We start from the raw sequence: 19,983 nt of genomic DNA on the forward strand, positions 1-19,983 counted from the left end.
TGAAAAAGGAGACTGCGGTTTTTTATTAACCAGTGGCGTGGGCCCAGACAGTCACGTATGGGAGGAAAAGAAATGTGGGGAGCAGGCCCAGTCCCAGAAGTTGTGGGGTGCACGGCCCAGGCTGCTGCTGAGCCGTCTCCACATGGAAAAGGACACCCTTTTGGAGAAGGGGGCACAGCAAACCCCCAGCGCAGAGAAACTACCCAGTGGGATGCAGCGAGCTGGGCGGCGCTCAGGGGCTGGGCCCAGGCACAGAGAAGCGACGCGGTGGGGAAAGCAGGGACGCTCGCAGCCTAGTTGCAGTTCTTGGGCAGCCGATAGACACCTCCGGAGTAGATGAGCTGCTGGTCCCGGACCTTTTTCTGGAGAAAACCCTGCAGCTCCTGTATATCAATTTCTGTAACGACTGGGCCTGTCATCACAAACATCTTCAGCATGCTGTGAATCCTCTCCAAGGACAGGCTCTCAAGGTTGGTCAGCATAGCCTGGATGTATGTCCAGAAAAGCTGCAGAGGGGGACATGCAAGCAATAGTAAACCACAGTGACATCTATACCATGAAGGGGGTGCTTTAGCCCCCCATATCCCAAAAGCAGAGCAGGCTGTGGCTGGCAGCGAGTTCTGCTCTCAGCCACAGGTATGTGGTCTTTAAACAGGAAATACCCAGGAACAGCATCAGGTGTTGGGACACAGAGCTAGAAAGCAGGATCTGACGTGCAGTACGTGCATGACCCTCAGTGGACAAATACCAGTATGGCAACTGCATGTTGCACAGTGGCACAACACACATGCAACGTGACACAGGGGTAGGAAAAGCACTGGAAGTGTCCAGGAACCGCAAGACAGAGAAGGGAAATGTCCAGCTGTCAGTGCTGGGTAAGCCTTTTTGGCAGTCTAAGTGCCAAAAAACGCTGCTTGGGTGAATCCAAATAAGTTATGACTATTTTCAAATATGAAATCATGTCTCAGACTTTTTTGTTTGTTTTTTTTTAAAGTGGAAAAAACGACATTTAGAGATGTCCAAACGGTTGCCTGGCTCAGCAGCCAGGCACTTTTCTGGAGGGAAGGCTGCAATCCAGCACCTGCACCTGCGAGCATTAATCAAGAGATAATCAAGTGGATAACTTCAAAAACACCTTCATGCTGGACTTAGCCACTTGCAGTGGAAAATGCAAATCCAAAGTTCAGACTGAATCCATCATCTTAATAAGATCCACCAAAGCCCAAAGCACAGGATGGTTGCATTGTCCTGCCAGCTTTGCAAACAGCCAAGACACACGGACAGGTACCTGCAGCTCTTCCTCCTTCTGGTCAGCCTGCGATGCCATGGCAGAGTCCCCCTCCTCGTCACTGTCTATTAGAACAACCTTCTCCACCTGGTCCTTCTGCTCCTCCTCAATCACAGTGAAGGTGCCTTGGGGCTCTTCACGCAGGACACCCTGCTGCAGCCACAGCGTCATCTTGCGCTTCAGCGACGTCACAGGCACCTTGAGCACTTCACTCAGCTCTGTCAGTGTCCACGTATCTGCAGAGACCACAGATATCGGAGAAAAGCACAGGACACCTGCCCGCCTCCGCTGCCAGGAGCGAGCAGCGGTGTGCAGCGACTGCCTGGAAGCAGACTGGGTGCTGAGCTGCGGCCCAGCTGGGTGCTGCCTCCGAGGAGAGGTGGAGACCTGGCTGAGCCTTGTGGTAGATCCAAGCCCACAAACCAGGTCTTGGTCCTGCTGCCAGAGCTCTCAGAGCCTACAGCCACCCAAGCAACATGGCCTTCCCACCCACCCATAGGAAACACAGACACGGGTGGTAATGCTGAGTCCGCCACAGCACTCACTCTTGGTCTGGAAGTGCAGGATGATGGCAGCATGCACAGGAGAGACGGACAGGGAGAGGGTGCGATCTGCCAGCTCCACGTCCAAGCTCACCAGGCCCAGGTGGTACTTCCAGTTCAGGGTCCTCATGGCCTGGAAAAGAGAGATGCAGCCACTCACAGCAGATCTTCTAATAGGAAGCATTAAGTGCTGTGTTATTGCAAACACTCCTCTATCACCAGGGCCAGCTGCACTCCATACGCCTCTGCCAGATATGAAAGCTGCTCCCCTCCTCATGGGTCACCCAGCACTGCCACCACCCAACCATTCCCCACCCCATCATGGGTAGGGAACCATCCTCCTTGGCATAAGCTGTCCAGCCTTTGCCCAAGACCAATGCCCCTCTCCTGACTGAAAGCGAGTCACTCAGCTCTCTGGTAGGGTAAGCAGAGGTTGAGGAAACACTGGAAGACCAACTGGGCCACTCAGGACAAACTCCCACCTGAAAAGAAATACTCATCTGGGACAGGATTTCCTCAGAGAAGCAGCAATCTCTTCTGATACTGATGTGAAAAGGGGACTGCTTGCTTTGAAGGCTGAGGATGCTCAAGGAGGCTGATTCCTCCTTCCACCTCCTCCTGCATCCTCTCCTAGCTAATTTTTTGCAGGCACAGAAATCAGCTGGCATCCATACCTGGCACATAGCTACAGCAGGAGAAGAGACAGGATCTAGAGCTATGAGCTTCCCAGCCCCATGTCATGTTATCACCTGGTGTATAAGAAGTTGTTCAAGAAAAGATATAGAAAACCAGGCCTGAAAAGGAGTCAGAGCAGAAGTGAACATGCAAAGAGGAACATCTGCATGAGACACCAAGCTGTGTTCAGGTTGGCTGCAAAGAACCATCTGTGCGTGCACACAGACACCACACTGGCGCGACAGCTAGATCTGAATCATCCATGCTCCAGGTGTGCACTGTGCACTCCACCAGGTAAGAAGCTGCAAGATGAGAAAGCCAAGACCCCAGCTCTGGAAGTGACCTAGATCTCTCCTTGACTTCCAGACAGATGGTCCTGCTTCCAACACAATCTGTATGCACAAAGCAAGATGCACCTCAGCCTTCTCTATTTGACTAACTGCCGTGATCAAGTGCCTGGAGAACAGACGAATACTGCAAGGTTACAGAATCACAGAATGGTAGGGGTCGGAAGGGACCTCTGGACACCATCTCGTTCAGCAGCGGGCCCACAGTTTTCCCAGTCTTTCTTGTACTACTTATGTATTTGAAAAAGCTCTTCTTGTTATCCTTGACATCCCTTGCCAGATTTAGTTCCACGTGGGCCTTGGCCTTCCTTGTTGCATCCCTGCATACCCTGACAATGTTCTGATATTCCTCCTAAGCAGCCAGTCCCTTTTTCTACATACTGTAAACCTCTTTCTTCCATTTGAGTTTTTCTAGAAGCTCTTTGCTTATCCACGCAGGTCTCCTGGCTCCTCTGCTTGACTTCTTCCTCACAGGGATGCACCAAACTTGAGCTTGGAGGAAGTGGTACTGGAATATTGACCAGCTCTCTTGGACCCCCCCCAACATTCAAGAGCCCTAGCCCATGGGGTTCCTCCAAGCAGGTCTTTGAAGAGGCCAAAGTTACCTCTCCTGAAGTCCAGGGTTGTAATCCTACTTGTTGCTTATATTTGCTCTGTATGCCTCTCTTCCACCTTTCCATGCTGTTTATAAAGGCATGGATTTGGTCTTTGTCTGAGCCACAGTCAAACTGACCAAAAATGCCCGCACCTAAACTGTCTAACATGGAGCTCGGGGTCCCTCCAGACATGAATGAAACAACCCAGGAGAGACCACAGACAGAAGAGAAAGCAACATTCACCTAACTCCAGACTAACAGTGAATCTTAAAACGAGAGCATGTTAAGAGAGCTTCTTTTCAAGAGGACAAACAGAGGAGGAGAGTGCCAGAGTACTGAAGAAGAGAGGCCCAGTAGGGACAGGATGTCACTCTTACTACTATAGAACTTAGGCCAACAAGCTTAGATCAGACTTAAGATGCCTAGGAACTTACACTTTGGTATCCATTTAACTAACAAAAACTGGCATATTTTAGCAAACTCTCTTCCCTAACTGCAATCACTATGATGACCCAGGCACCCCATGAAGAGAGAAACCCTTCTTTTGACACAGCTAAGCTAGCGCAGCCTCTAACTCCGATTCAAAGCTGAAGGACTTTTGGGATTCCCCCATAACAGCGTGGGTGTCCTAGCAGCTAACATTTAAGGGATGTTAAAGGGGACTTTGCAAAAAGCATGCTATATAACAAAGTCTGAACAGCATATACTTTTCCTAAGGACGGTTAAGGTTGCCTCACCTTTAATTTCTCATACTTCTTGGAATAGGCTTCCATGGCTTCCTTAACCTGCTCTGGAAGCTCTAGCTTCTCCTCTTTCAGCGGTGGCCAGAACTCACTCGACAGGATGACAGCAACAAGGCTGAACGGGGGCCTCTCCTCCTCCGGGAGTTTCTCCTCCTCATCACGAATGTTGGCATTAATGCGTCGCGAGTCAGCCATATCCTGGAAAAGGCAGAGGAAGCTAAGGCAGCTCCTTCTCTTCCAGGTCAGTGCTAACCCTCAGTAAAGGAGAAGCTTAACCAAGATGACCAGCGTTGTCTCCAAATGATGATGGGAAGATTGGAAAGGACATGATCATGTGTGTCTACTAGAAAGCCTGCAACACACTCAGAAACATTTGCAGGGAGGTTAAGGAAGAGCTTACAACTCAGCCCTAGCCTACACTGGAGTCCCTCCAGATGTGTGTTCTTCCCACAGTGCTCCAAGCAAATTGAGCTCCAGAGTTCCAACCCTAGAGGACCCAGAAGAGCCCAGCTCTTCAATGCCAGAATGCTGGAAGGGCAGGAGAGACAACAGCACCAGAGCAACCATCCCCCAGGGCTTGAAAAACAGATATGATTTTGAATGCACTTCTGCCTGTCACAAATCAGCCCCCTCACTGGGATTTTTGGAATCCCACTTCCCTAAAAGACCCTTTCTGGGTCACTCCTCAAGTCCCTCCCCTTCCCCAATGAGCTCAAACACCCAGGACTTGAATTTAAAAACAAAAAAATTACTTTCAACATGACTTCACAATAGTGCATCTGAGCTTCACCAAACCGCAGCTTCAGCAGCTCCACATTGCGGATTTCCCTGATAAGAGAAACGACAGATCCCTCAGACAGACAAGCCTGGCTTGGCCTTCACCCCTTGCAACACAGCCAAAAGAGGTGGCCCCTGGCACAAGGGTGTTCTTCCTAAGAAGCCTTCAAGGCACATTATCTGAACAGGATGCCTCCTAGCATCTAAGTCACTTCCGCTGTAGGCCAGCAGCTTTTTGAAGACCTTCCCACCCCTTTCGTTTGGACGAGCACGGCACCTAGCCATCCCTCGCAGCACACGCTGCATTTGGCAAGCCACTTGCCCAAGACTGCCCGTCCCAGACACGGCTTGCGCTAGCTGCATTTCACAGGAAGGAAAACCACTGTAACTGTTGAATCAAAAGACATAATTGGGTTGCAACTGAGGTTTCCTGATGCTTCATCCGTTCTTACTTTTACTCTTTCTGCTGACCCTAAGCAGCCTGTGCAGGTTGTGAGGGCCACCAGAATAAGTGGGATGGAGCTAAGCAGGTGTTGATGCCTCCACCTTCCTACATGCTGCCCCATTAGTGCAAGCCACAGGCAGGACTGAGCAGGAAGTGGCCTGAGAAGAATGAAATTCTTCAGCGCATGAAATTCTAGAAGCTGCAGAGGAAATGGCCAAAGACAGTCCTGGCTCTAGAAACAGCCATTCATAGGACCAAGTCTGAAGCACACCTTTATCAGGTGATTTTACCATGGAAAGCCCTGGGTTTGGAGACCCGGACCTTACCTTTCAGCACTGTAGTTGAACTGATGTAGCAGCCGGTCAGCCAGAAGCGTGCGGTATTCGTTGATAAACAGATCCTTGCTACCATAGATGCTCACCAGCAGGCTGATGATGTCCGAGGACCGACGCTTGGAACTTGATTTTCCTAGTGAAATTCAGCAGACGACAGTGTGAGATTAACAGAGACCTGCCCCAGCCCAGCTCAGGTCTAGAGGACTAGCAAATGAGCTGCTCAAGACTACACCCACCAGGGAAAAAGAGCAGGTTACCAGGACTTTTGGTCTTGGCAGCTAACCTGGGTCTGCATCAACTGGGTCAGGAACCCAGTCCCCTGGTTCTGAGATGTCATCGTCACTCTCCTGGCCATTCTCTAGGGTCACCGGGTCAGCTTTCGAGAGCTCGTTTGCAAGATCGCCAGAGCCCTCAGCATCCCCTGTGAGACCGGCCACAATCTGCCGCACCGTGTCTTCCCGAGTCCTGCCAACAGGCAAGAGGAACAGAGCAAGTGAAGGGAAGGGGAGGGAAAGGGGGTGTGTGAGACAGCCCCGCAAGCCTCTTACCTCAGATACTTCCTGATGGGCTCGCAGGCGACCTCCAGGATAACCATGGAGGGGTCAAGCTCCCGCAAGGCCTTGATGGCCGAGATATACAGAGTGATGATGTCGGAAGTGTTGACTCCTACAGGAGAGGGGCAGAGCGAGTCAGAGTCCCAGAGCACAGGCTAACGGCTTGGATGCAGCGAGCTAGGATGCTCCAAGCCTGCTGTTCAATCTATGGAGTCAGAGGTGAAGAGCTTGCTGCCCTACAGCCCCAGCCGAAGGGAGAGATCAGATCCGTATGTCTGATAAACCAGTTCCAACTGCAAACACAGGCTCACAGACTACCACAAACCATCTGAGCCCCGACTGTGTGTCAAGAGCTCAGACCACACAGAGCAAAGGAGCCTTTACCCGCCTGGACCAAAGCTAAACTTCTAGCTGAGCTCCTCACCCTACTGTAGAGATGAGGCAAAAAGGGGCTGGGATCTAATCAGCTACGGCTGTCCATGCAGACTTGAACATGGAGAGCACGAGATGTGCACAGCCTGACTGCCTCTCACTCATCAAACACAAAATCAGATGATAGCTCCCAGTAGATCCTCACTCATGCCCAGGCTCCTTACAGTGTTATGATATACGCAGGGATGTAAAACCCACCAGGATGCAGAAGTCGCATTTCCAGAGCACTTTTCAGGGAGCTGAGCAGCTGCTGCCTCTGATTAGTCCTTTCCAGGCAGAACTTGAGGTCTTCCACAGCAGGCTTTGACTCTGGGAAATCTACGAACCAAGCACTAATTAGAAACAATGCCATGCTCTGTGGGAAGGCAAGAGGAGACAGCATGGTGCATCAGGAGATGAAGACACATCTACCATACATCCAATTGAAGTCCAAGAGTGAACAAATACCAAACGGGTCACACCTACCTCGAATAATGCTGAAGAGCTCTTCGATGCGCATGCTGGCGTAGATGCGGTAGAAGAACCTCTGGACGTGGCACCGCCAGCGCTTCAAGGTGCTGCTAGCTTCTGGAGAGGAGCGTGCCAAGGAACCGTCTTGCAGAAACACCCTGCTGAGCCAGCCAATCACTTTCTCAATCCACTGCACAAGGAGAGGGGGAGCACAGAGATGGTGAACACCACAGCTGCATGCACAACTGTGCCCCGCACTTACCCCATCACCAGGCAGCTACCACAGCAAGTAGAAATGGGCAGCAAACCAAAGACAGCATTACCTCCAGCTGCTCTGCAAATGCACCCTGGCCTGGGTTATAGCTGGGGAAAGCCCAGCTGAAAGAATATGAACTTTAATTAAGATACAAGACATAGACTATGCAGATATGTACGAGAAGATAAGGGGTGACTGAGGACTGTGCGCAGGTCCTGGGCTCCACAAAGGATAGGGCATATGCAAAGACTTGCAGACTATTCAATTCTTCCACAATTCCATTCTATACTTGGAAAACTCTTTATGAGAATATGAGCAAATTGCCCATTACCTCATCCCTGGCCCAAAATTACAATTCCTGAAATCAGTGAAGAGCAAGCCATCCCAAGGACTCACAGACATACTCGTACCAACCAAACTCAGGCACTGAAACAAAGACCTCAAATACCAGCCTAGCCACTGGATAATAAAATAAAAACCTGAACAGAGAGCATCAGACGGTTAATTTTTTTATATTTGAGATTGTTTTCTACAGAGGAATGTGTAATTGTCAAATTTTAAAGGTACTCAACTACAATACCCAGATGTTCAAAAGAAATCCCACCCTTTAAGGTGGCAAATACATGGTACTTTCTGGGATAGTATTTGACTGTTAATAGCTACTAGATATTAACAGTTTTGGATAACCAGATTCCAACACCTGAAACAAAAATGCTAGGTCAAGGTCTGTTTTGCTGATGTTAATTTTTAATTATCTGCTCCACTGATGAAGCACTGAAGAAATGCACGAGTTCTACCAATTACAAGGCAGGATGAACCTGAGAACTACAGAACACCTGGGCATCGGTCTGGGCAAAACTGTGGAAAAGCTGAGAAGAATTCTCCTAAAGGACAAAAGGAAAGGACTATCACTGATGCAAAGCCACTCAACTTTAAGGAATACAATTATTATCAAACCAACCCATTTTTCCCACATAAGTTTATCTTCTCTGAGTGCTCCTGTTACAGCCTGATTATCAGCTGACACCCCAAGACTGGGGCCGATGTGTCTGAAAAAGGGGCTTTGCTGTCAGCACTTGCACTTTCAGCAAGCTGTTTCTCAGACTTCTCCTACTTTACCTTTAGCTTGCCAGGCTCGTGCTTTTTTTCTTAAAATTACCCCTTCCAAATTCTGACACACTCCAATATTCTGTGGCCAAACACGCCGGCCTTTCTGAAGAGGTGGGAGCAGAGGGACCTTCTGCAACATCTGACAAGTGTAATGCAGTAGCATTTTCCCTGGTGCCCTTAAAACATCCTAAAATGATCTCCAGGTCATCCAAAAGCATTTCACACTATGTCCAATAAAGAAAGCGTTGCACATCAACTAAAGGGAAGTAAATATAAAACAACTGCTGATGTTTGCAGATGACAAAAACAGCCAGCGTGGCAAACAGCAAGGAAACTAGGGCAACCACAGAGAGCAGTCCAGTTTGCATGGCAACCTGACTTCACGCATTGTTCTTCAGCACAGGCAAAGGCAAGGTCATGCATCAAGGAACAAAGAGCTCAGTGTGAGCCTGCAGAGCCAGGACTGTATCCTGGAAGAGCCATAACCCAGAGAAGAATTCTGTTTTAAGGTCATACTGGGTAAACAGCCTGACACGAACTCAGTTTAAGGTAGCAGCAAAACCTAGGTATTTGCAAGGAAGGATTTCAATTCTGTATGTGGTCCACTGAGATTAATACCAGAATTATCATCTCCTCCCCTCACTTCCTATTTCAAAAGGGTGCTAAAAATTGGAAAGAGGACAGAAAACAGCCACACAAATTCCAATTATGGGCCCACCTACACAGAGGGAGGCTCCTTTGCAGCCCAGATGGCACTACATGTACTTGTAGTTTGTAGCATGGAACCACAGGAATTCCCTCATTACTACGGACATCACCAGGTGAAATATAATGGTCCATTATGCACAGGTCAGAGCAAACCTTCCCGTCCAGCATAAATCAATATAGGGAGTTTTGACCACCTCTTCTGCCAGGGATAGTGGGAGTCATAGCCCTGGACCAGGTGCTTACAGGTGGAATCTGCTTTTACTGAGTTGCTAAACCAGTAACAGGCGCAGCTGCACATCTCCAAAGGAAGGGCCCTCACTGCCCACGTGCCTTCCTTACCTCCTGGAACTCATTCAGGAAGGAGTGCTCATATTCCCCCCTGCATCTTTGCTCCATCCTCTCCTCTATCATCCGGTGCAAAATGGTTGTGACGGCATCGGCGCTCACTCTCTCCAGCAAATTCAGCCGGCGGCTACAGACACATACAGTGACCTGATTCAGCGCACATGGAAACATAGGTACAAGCAAATAAAGAAAATCTAACTACCTGAAAGCACTTTGTCCCTGTATGCTCCACAGATGCAGGCCTAGCTCTTAGTTTAAATGCTCTGATAGCCCACGCAGATGCCCTACATATGTGATACATGACACTACTGCTATCCCATCTCCCTTAGAAACATTATTTTCTAGCCACCAAAAGCTTTTTCCTTTAGAAGAGTTTCCTTCTTTGCGGACAGGCTCTAGGCCCTAAGGCCTTGGAGAACAGCAAAGATATTCTCATATCCAGGGAGAAGAACTTTCTGCCTAAATATCTGCTCTAGTTCAACCACTAGTTGCCAGCCAGCCGCAGAGACCCTGTGTCAAGTCCTCTAGCTAGTACCATGCTACAGCCCGACCTCACACATAAGTCCTCCCGCTTTCAGATACCAAGAAACCCTGCTGCTGCTCCCCATCCAGACCACCTGCTTGTTCTGAGTGACAGCCACCACCCCGTAACCTACGTACAGAATGTCATTGAGCTGCTGAAACTGCTCCATGGCTTTGGGGCACCAGCACTGCTCTCTCTTGCTGCTGCAGCCTGCACACAGCGGGCTCTCTCCTCCACCCTCCTCTGTATCGCTCTCCTGCTCGGTCTCACTCATGCTGCTCTCGCACTCGTTCGTTCCGTCTTCTCCTTTCTTCCACTGCCGCATGTATATCCTGAAAGTGCGGCTGTAGAACTGCTGGATCATTTCCTGGAAGGACTTGGTAGTGGAGAAGAAAAGAATAGCTTTGAACATGGTGTAGACTTTCTCTTGCAGCATCTGAGCGCCTGTCCCCAGGAGCAAGCCTGCCTTGGTCCATCTCTCCAGAAGTTCCAGGCTGTTGAGGTAGGGGTCCAGGCGGCACTTGAGGAGACAAAACGCATCCAGAAGGAGTGATGAGCACTGGGGCTCCTCAGCCATGTTTTCATACTGGCTGATGCAGTTCCAGAACTCAGGAGCTATATTTGCCTGAAGGTCCGTCTGCAGCACCTCGATGAACCACTCCTCCACGATCGAGTGCAAATCGTAACACCGCAGCACATCCAGGGCTGCCCGCAGCTCGGCATCCTTCAGCGGCCCCACAGCATCGGACCTCGGTGCTGCCTGAAAAGCAGAGGAGATACCAAGTTAAGCATGCATAAAGACTTCTCTGGGAGGATCTGTGGCAGAAAAGACTGCTCATCTAAAAGCACAGGGACCAAATGCACAGACTCTGCTGTCGAAGGGCAGCAGGCGGGCGCCATTCCTCCACAGAGACCTGATGGGGTCTCAGCCCACTGCTGGAAGCCAAGCGCCCACCTCCCAGGCCTAGCACCCAAACACTATCCATTGCTGTCCCTGTTGGCAGCTGCTGCAGGACACATGTGCTGGCGGGAGCGCCACGAGCCACCCTTGGGTCCCCGAAAAGCCAGACTCTGGGGCAAAACCTTCCTTGGCCAAGGTCAGCTCCCTCGGGGAGCGAGCAGGGAGCGGAGCTGCAGCACGGACTGGGGAAGCTGCACCTCTCTACTGGCTGGTGTGATGGGGGCAGCTGGACCCCCACGGCCTTTCCCTGGCAGCCCCCCGAGCAGTAACAAGCCGCCGCACCGCCAGATCCCCCCCTTCCCAAGCCGGCAGCTCCAGCTGCTTCTCCCCCCAGCCCCAGCAGCTCCCGCCCGCCCCGCGGCAGCGCCGAAAACCAGACCCACGGGCGGAGGGGGCCGGCCAGGCCGGGGGACGAGGCCGGGGCCACCTCAGCCCCGCCGGGGCCGGCCGAGGTGGTCGGGGCCTGCCCCGGGCCCAGGGGGGCGGCCGGCCCCGGCGGGGCCCAGAGACCCGGGGCGGCGGCGGGAGGTGAGCGGGGAGCGGCGCGCCCCCACCCCGAGCCCCCGCAGCCCCCCGCCCCCGCTCACCAGCCCCAGGGCGGCGGGCGGCACCAGGGCGGTGCTGAGCGTGTGCCAGGCGGCCGACAGCCCCGCGCCCGCCGGCGCCTCCATGCGGGCCGCGCCGCAGGAAGAGGCGGAGCGCGGCGGGGCGGCGAGCGGGGCCGGGCCGGGGCGATGAGCGGGGCCGGGGCCGCGCTGCGGGGCTACAACGCGGAGCTGCGGGAGGGTGAGCGGGGCCGGGGCCGGCGGCGGGGCCGGCGCCGGCGGGGCCGCGGCTGACGGAGCGGTCGGTGCCGCGCAGGGCTGGCGGAGCTCCGCGCCCGGCGGGAGGAGCTGAGCGGGCGGATCCGGGAGGAGGAGGCGGAGCGGAGCCGGCTGCAGGGCCGCATCTGGGCGCTGACCGAGCGGCTGGCCCGCACCAGCGAGAGCCTGGCGCGGCACCTGGCCGCCCGCGGCGAGCTCGACAGGACCATCGCCGAGACCGAGGCGGCCTACGGCAAGGTACCCCCGCCCGGGGCTCCCCGCCCGGCCCCGGGGCGAGGCGTCCTGCCGCCGCCCGGGGCCGGGCGGGACGGAGCTGCCGGCGCTCGCAGCCCGCCTTGGCGGGGAGGCCGGCCTTCGGGTCGGGCTGTGGGTGGGCGCGGGGCCGCCTGAGGCCCGGGGCACAGGCCTGCCGGGGCCGGGCGGGCGGCGAGCGCGGCTGAGCCCCTCGCAGCGGCGGGAGATGCGGAGGGTAAGTTGACGCGTATTGTCCAAATACGTCGAGATGGTCCTTGGGACGGGCCCCTAAAAAAAAGACCTCACGAACCATCACTTGGGGGGAAGGAGGAGACCAGTGACACTGACCCAGGAAACCGTGGATTCACACAGGTAATAGCAAACTGCCGTGACAGAGCCATTACCTTACCAGGCACTCTTTTTGCTCAACTTTTCATATAATTTCTTCCATCTTTAATGGAATGATTTTAAAAAGCAGAAATGTTGGACCAGTAAAGGGGTGGGAAGGAGGCAAACGGCACAAAGGCTGTTACTGATATTTCAGTTACTGGGGTGGCTCAACCCCCTCACCTGTCCCGTATTTTTAAACTCTGCCAGGCAGGGACTGCCTTACCCTGCACATAGCATAACAGCTGAACTCACTTTTGACTTACACACTGACCAGCTTTTTAAAAATACAAGAGGATCCTTCCAGCTCACTTTCAGATAAGCACCGATCGTCCCTCTATGGGCAACGAAGAGCTGTTTCAGTTCGAGGGCACCCCTTCCCCTGTGAGCTGCTGCCTACGCTCGCCTTTTCCCACACGTTTTTGTTGTTTTTTGTTTGTTTTTTTTTTAATGTGGTCACTACTCTGTGTCAGATCCAGTTCATCTCCCAAATTCAGTACTTTCCAGTGGCAGTTACTTTCCAGATGAGGCTGGAGCTGTTTTCTCGGCCTAATTCAGCACCTGCTGGTTTGGGGTAAAGGGGGGAACCTGCATAAAAATTTAACAGCTTAGAAACTGTGTTGTAAAGCTACATGAACAATCAGAACCTTCCCTGAGATAAAAGCTACAAACCCCCCAGCCTACAAATTAATTCATGTTTATTGAAATTAAAAGTCAGTCACAGCAGATAAAAAGCAGAGGTAGTTAGGAGAGGAGATGCAGACGTTCTGCGAACAGAAACCAGTAACAAAGTCCCTTTCCTGTGGATGTACATCTCTTGTCCATAATCACACTCACTCCTTGCCTTCCCCCAGCCCGTGACAGTTGCAGAGCTCCACCTCCTTCCCCACACAAGATGGCAGGATCGCACCAACACATTCCACTCGTGTCTCATCCCACGGGACACTTACCTTCATCTCTTCTCTGGCCACTTAGTGATTTCCACAAGTTCATAGGAACCTAGATGATCTTTGGGACTCCAGCCCTACTATCACATTTTGCTCCACCTGTCCACCGTGTTGTAACTTTAAAATGGTGAGATGGACAGGCAGCAAGATCTCATAAGCCTGTTGTAGCCTTGCTTCCTCGTACATTGCAGGTGGGAGTGTTAGATTATATACAACATAAGCTAAAAATAGAAGAAAATTAAAGGAAAGATTTCATGTGACTTAAGGTCATTGTAGAGTTGAGTTAGTCTTTAAGCAAAAAGAAAAATGTTTTAACAGTGGAAGACAGCTGAAACTGCATTGGCTGAGCACAATTTAATACTGATCTAAAAAGCCCAGGTATCAACATCTCCCATAGTAACAAACTGAAGTTCACCCCACAGCCTGCTCCAGGAAGTTCTCTGCCTCGTGCTCCAAGACACACTGCTTAAGGTGTTTTGTATTCAGACTATGGGCATGAACCAGAGAAATTCCTGCAGATATTCCTGTAGTGAGACAGGATCATACATCACCAGGAATTAGATGTTGTAAGGGCTGGAGAATCCCTCTTGCTGCAAGGTAGATCAGATGAATTCAAAGGGAACACGTAAGAGAAACAGTTTATGTAAAAACAAGCTATTTTTATTTCTCTCTTTCCCAGATTCTGGAGAGTTCTCAGACATTGCTAGATGTCCTGAAGGGAGAAATTGGGAATGCTGCCAAAGCCAGTGAGCCGCAAAGCACTTCAAAAGAAAAAGAAAAACAAGCACGTGGACAAAAGCATTCCTAAACTTGCTTTTCAGCCTGGAAAGTCCTGTTGGTCTGGGGCAGCTGCTGTTCTGGTACGAGGATGCCACGTTTAATAAAAGTCTTCGTTTTGCAGAAGTAAATTTTCCATTCAGATGCACTTTGGTATTAGAGATGTACAAAAGTTAATCCTCAAATGCTAGAGATCAGGGTAGGCATCTACAGAAAAAGAGTACCCTTTATTTTGAGCACAGTGATACTGAAGCATATCCAGAGGTGACTTACCAGCTATGGCTTTTGCCCTCAAAACAGCATTCGCCTTGCTTTGCCAAGAACAAGCTAAGTAAGCTCTCTGGTACAGAGAGCGATCAGAGTACAAAGCTGGGAAGTGCAAAGGCAGCACTCGTTGAGGTGCAAATTACAGCTACAAGGTAGAGCAGGCAAACTGGAAGGAGTAGAGAAGGCAGCAGCACGCTAGGGCACCACGTGCTCCTGTTGAGAAGCACGCTCTGCACTCTCGCACCTCCTCTGAGCCTGTCCTAACCAGGGAAGCTGTAGGCACAGGGCTAATTCATGGAGGCAGAGTACCAGAGCAGCATTTCAGTTGGCTGAAGTCAATGGAAAAAGCTGCGGGATATTGCTGACTTTAGCATTTCTTGTTGATCCACAGTAGAACGAAGTCAGGACTAGTTCAGACACCTTGTCCCTAACTTAAATTGTAAGCAGCTCTAGCTTCACCACCTGCAGGTTTTCTTAAAGAAACTTAAGTTGCAGATCTAGAGATAGAGCTGCCTTAAACTGGACTGAGCTTCTCCAACAGTGCAAGATGCTCACTGGGACCTTTTCTGCTAGAAAAGCTGTGCATAACCTTTTCTTCAGACACAGTCCCTGACCTCCTCTGGCTGTGGGCACTGCTCAGTATTTAACTCCACATATCTAGTAACTTGCTCATCCCTTAAATCTAACAGTCACTAGCAGTTCTGCATTTTTCCTCATTCTACCCCAGTCTCAGCATCTTGTCCTGAAGTGTTTCATTAATGGGAGAAGCCTCAGCACATGGGGATTCACTGCTCTTTCCACAGTACTGTGTCATGCCAGATGCAGGTGCGCTGCCAGCCACATACTGCTCCTGGGAGGTCACACAGCAAGCACATCGCGACTTAGCTTGAAAAGGACAAGCCTTAGAAGTGCAAGGAGGTGGAAAGAGTTTAAAAGAATTGCTGAGCTTTTCAGGTTGGGCTTTTTTTTTTTGTATTTCCAGAAATATTTAGGCACCCAGGGCAGACGAGAAGAGCTAGAAGTAGGTATGTCCTAACATTTAGTCCTGCTGTGTTTTTCAGCAGAATAACCTTCCTCCTGCTGCTACAATATACACCAAAACAAGTGCAAGGAATGGAGGGCATTTTCAGTTCATTGACCAGTGTCAGCTTGACTAGACATTAATCATCTATATACAGTAGACAAGCCAATGCAAGTATCAGATTTAATACCAGCCTGATCCTTTGGACAGAGCTACACACTTGGTACCACTCATTTCATGAAGCCCAAAGAGGCCATATCTATTCCAACTGCATCTCTTTTAATCCCAGAAGTACAAATTACATTAGCAGCAGTGTTCCATCTTTTCCAGAGTGCAATTTTGACCCTGAGTTTACAGTAGTAGAAAACAAATGGAAGAGTCTAAGATTCTTTTGCATATTGGCTGCATTAAACAATTACAATAGAACTATAAAAATCCTACAAAAAAACCAACACATATTCCTTGTTCAAGTTCTGCAGAATAAAGGAGTGAAATGGCCCTCCTGTGCTTTGCATTAGAGCAAGCATGGCTAGAAGGAAGCCTCCCCACCAACCAAGGCAGACAAATCTTGGGCCTGGCCCCATTAGATGCTGGAACAAAGCAACAAAAGGAACTGGCAAACTGAAGCACAAACAGCTGTTATTAGTGGCTGGGCACCAGAGTCAGGTATGGACAGATCAAAGCTGTGGCCCATGTTTGGGAATCTTCAAGAGGCTCATGCCAGTCTGGACACTTCTTTATAGATCAGTGCAAAAATGACACCTAAAGCTAGGGGATATTATCCCCTTCTCATCCCTCACACAACGAGTTTTCTTCACAAGAACGTAACTGGCATATCAATTCCACAATGGTTCAATGAAACTAGACCCAGAAACGTGCCAAGAACAAACGATGAACCTTCAGTGGTTTTCCAAACACCCAATCTAGCTGTCGAATCACAACCACTTCTGTGAATCCAGCTAACTGCCCAGATACTCCCAGTGCTCCAAGTCCAGAACCATTCTTTACAGGGGCTCTGATGGGAGATGTATTACAAAAGCCATCCAGACCCCACACAGTGCCTGGATGGGCAGACTTGGATAAGCACTGAGAGAATCTACATCCATCCCAGGATTACAGATCTGTTCTTAAGGTGCTTGCCTAACCGGCAGCTGATCTTGAACAAGGAATGTGCAAGGCCACAGGTAGACGAAATCATACACCTTAAACGTAGTAGTTGGGTCCCAGAATCCAGTGCAAATATTCTCCAAAGATGCCCAATAGCATCTAGTCCACCCTTGGCATCAGGATCCAACAAAAACTGTGGTGAGGGAGGGACCCAGAAGTTTATTTCCGTGGTGCTTGCATGGACATTTGGAAGGTGCACTGACATGTTTTGCCCAGCAGCTGCTGCTGCAGGCTAGAAGATGAAACGATCAGAAATACAGAGCAGGCTCACTGCTGAAATCGGAGAGTCCGCTCTTCTCTGCTGGAGTGAGCTGTGGAGAAAGCAGAGTTGACATGGAGGTGTCATCAAATCCAAAGCAAATGAGTATCCACGCCTTTGGATGGTGAAGGCTGCATTGGCACCTTGCCCAGTGCTAATGAGCCCATTTAATTCCCCCCTCCAAACGTGCCCTGGAGTACAAAGTGTGCCAGCTGCCTTAAGTCTCCTTTACACATACAGGGAGCGGCAGGTCTGCTAGTGGCAGTGAGACCTTGTGTTGACGCCTTTGTGAATGCTGGCGCACCTCCCTGGGCAGCGAACACACACACAGGTGTTCCACAGAAGGCACACCCCGTCCCAGCCACTGTCCAGGCCAACCTGAGCACTGGGATAAGTGCGCAGCAGGACAAAGCCAAGACCTGCTTATTTGAAGTCTCACCATGACTTGGTTCCCATGGGAATCGGCTTCCTTTGGGAGTGGTCCCTCTGCAGCAGGCATCTCCTCATATTTCTGCTCCTGCCACTCGCTGAATTTCACGGAGTGCTTTGGGGTGTAGCTGGATAAATCTGCTGGAAGGACAAAGCTGACATGAATATTTCTCACTGCTCCAAAGGAAGTGGGATCAGGACCCTGACAGGGACAGCATGAAAGCTGCCCATCTGCAGTTCCCTGTTCTGGTTCAGGTCCTGTCTGCGCTAAGCCCCAATCCTGCTGTCAGAAGTCACCTCCATTAGCATTTCCACCTGCGTGGAGCCCCATGAGGGTCTGTTGGCACCGTGGGCAGTGTCAGACACCACCAATAACCCCACAGTGCCAACCCAGTACCTCGCTCACCTGAGTTAGGTGTATCAGGATGCGAAGTGCTATTTGGGCGTGGAATGTAAAAGGTGCAAGACTTGTCATCCTCTGTTTCAGAAACATGTCCTTCCTCTTCCTCCTCCTCCTCTTCTGCCAGTGAGCTCTCTGATGGGTACTCAAACATAGTCTGCAAACTTGTCTCATTGAAAGAGATCTTCATCTAGACAACAGCAAAGGAGAATTATTAGAAAGCAGCATGAGAAACCATTGATCAGAACATATGCTGTGGCAAAGACCACCTCCCATCCCAGGGCTACACCCCGCTTAAAGGAGCCGTTGCCTATCGCTCCACCTTTCCTCACATGCCTCGCCGAACCTCTTACTGTGCTGAGACAAACCACAAAGGCAAACAGCCAAAGAGATGGGGTAGAGTCAGGAGGGTGAGAGATTGAGAGTATCCCTGGCTTTTTGCTCCGGCACACACGTTGCCATCATCACCTAACACTGATGCCCAGCAGCTGGGAGGAGCTGCTGTGTGTCCCTCAGGAGGGATCAGTGTTGCCAAGGAGGACGGGAAAGCATCCACACGTTGGAAAGGAGACATCCCTACTGCTTGCCAACTCATTTGTGTACCCATGCTCTAGACAGCAAAAACATCAGCGATCAGGACTACATTTTTGGGAGGACATCATGGCAAAAAAAGCTATTTAAGCTAGATAAAACAGGGTTTAAGACCAGAAGTGAGAAGATGGAAGCAGCTAAAGGAGAGATGGTAACAGGTGGTAGTAGAGAGGGAAAATACTGGACAAGTGGCCGGTACTCATAGGTTCTGTTTGGAAAACAGTTTTATTTAGTACTCTCACTAGTGACCTTTGCACAATAACTGGGAGACTGAGAATGAAGATGACTCCAACATGGGAGTTTATCAAGGAAAAAATTTTATGTGTCATTCAGAAAACTGGAGAGCAAGAACACTAGAAACGGGACAATGTTTAAGATCAACCCTTACTCTAAGAGAAGTTCATCAACTGTGAATAACAAAGAAAATTCTGGATTGGCTACAGAACTGTAATCATCATTAGGATGGTTTAAATAAAACAGGAACAAAGCAGGGCATTTCTACTGGAAATAGGGACTGTCTGGCTCCATCCTGCATGTAACACCCACAGGTAGTGGAAGGCAGCAATTGGACTCTCCCTTTCTCTCCTCCAGGCTACACAAACCAGCTCCCTCAGCTTCCCCTCATATGCCACTTTCTCCAGCCCTAGGAGCACCTTGGTAGCCTCCACTGGACTTACTCCAGTGTCTGCATCTGTCCTGTAGCAGAACACCTAAACCCAGATGCAATAACTCCAATGTTCTCTTCGAAGCTGAAAGAAAAAGCTGAGGGAAGGGGTTGTTCCCCTGCAGCCTTACACATTCCTAATCTTTATCTACCGTTCTGCCTAGAAGATCTGGTTACAAGTCATCTCAACAGGTGGAAAGGAGATTCAGCCTGTTCACATCATTGGCAAAAATGAAAGTTGAGAAAAAGCGTAACAGCTCATTTTGAGTACAATGAGAAAATAAACACCAAGGAACAGAGAAGAACTGCTGGTGGCAGCATACAACAGACAAACAAGGAGGATAAGTTTGCCAGGAATAAACTTAAGCCAAAAGTAGGGAAGTCTCTAGCCAACGCAGATCAAGGTTCAGAACCAGCTGCCTACAAGGGTGTTGTGATCCCTTTACTTCTTGCTTCTAACTACATTAACATTGAGCTAATACAATTATGAACAAAATTAAAAGGACATGGTTGCTTGTGACAGGCTGTAGGAGCTGGATGGTTCAGAAGATTTCTTCTGATGCAAGAAGAAAGTGCAGCACGTTTGCCCCATGTGCCTTATTTGCAGTTTCCCTCATATACAAAATACACCACGGCCTGAGAAACGACACGTGGCCCCAAGCACCTATCTGCTGCCCAGATGCATGTATTTCTTCCAACAGCAGCAGCCACCTCTCTGCATCAACTGTGCATGGAGCACAAGTGCGATGCTGCTGCTGCCAACGGGCCCTGCCAAAGCCGAACGTGCCAGTGCATGGGGTGACAGAGCCCGCAAACCAGCAGTGAGCGGGAGCCAGCCTGCTACTGGGATGTCCTGCACTGCCCACAGGCAGACGTGCTGGACCTACGTGGGTGACAGGGGTTTTCAAGGCAAGGCAGTGAGCGTTTCA

At 50.5% G+C, this 19,983-nt stretch overlaps 3 protein-coding genes across 4 annotated transcripts in view; 1 reads left to right on the forward strand and 2 right to left on the reverse strand.

Moving 5' to 3' along the window:
• Window positions 1-11,807, reverse strand: ANAPC2 (anaphase promoting complex subunit 2). The gene is made up of 13 exons (XM_064469015.1): window positions 11,675-11,807; window positions 10,264-10,886; window positions 9,598-9,730; window positions 7,200-7,374; window positions 6,933-7,052; window positions 6,297-6,414; window positions 6,032-6,213; window positions 5,740-5,881; window positions 4,944-5,019; window positions 4,186-4,389; window positions 1,834-1,963; window positions 1,289-1,524; window positions 1-506 (listed from the first exon to the last, which is right to left on the reverse strand). The coding sequence occupies exons 1-13, from the start codon at window positions 11,756-11,758 to the stop codon at window positions 294-296; spliced, it is 2,436 nt and encodes an 811-aa protein (XP_064325085.1). The 5' UTR covers window positions 11,759-11,807; the 3' UTR covers window positions 1-293.
• Window positions 11,766-14,387, forward strand: SSNA1 (SS nuclear autoantigen 1). The gene is made up of 3 exons (XM_064469016.1): window positions 11,766-11,873; window positions 11,949-12,148; window positions 14,159-14,387. Exons 1-3 carry the CDS (start codon window positions 11,822-11,824, stop codon window positions 14,285-14,287), a joined length of 381 nt encoding a protein of 126 aa, XP_064325086.1. The 5' UTR covers window positions 11,766-11,821; the 3' UTR covers window positions 14,288-14,387.
• TPRN (taperin) overlaps window positions 13,639-19,983 on the reverse strand; it is a 21,142-nt gene continuing 14,797 nt past the window's right edge. The window contains exons 2-4 of one of the 2 annotated variants that reach the window (XM_064469014.1): window positions 17,806-17,989; window positions 17,410-17,537; window positions 13,639-17,022 (exon numbers count right to left, since the gene is read on the reverse strand). In XM_064469014.1, the coding sequence (XP_064325084.1) occupies window positions 16,960-17,022; window positions 17,410-17,537; window positions 17,806-17,989 (375 nt within the window). In that variant the 3' untranslated portion in view covers window positions 13,639-16,959. Of the gene's footprint in view, window positions 17,023-17,409; window positions 17,541-17,805; window positions 17,990-19,983 lie in introns of both variants that reach the window. The other variant, XM_064469013.1, reaches the window with a different exon arrangement.

Source organism: Phalacrocorax carbo, chromosome 18 (assembly GCF_963921805.1).
Source record: "Phalacrocorax carbo chromosome 18, bPhaCar2.1, whole genome shotgun sequence".
NCBI lineage: Eukaryota > Metazoa > Chordata > Aves > Suliformes > Phalacrocoracidae > Phalacrocorax > Phalacrocorax carbo.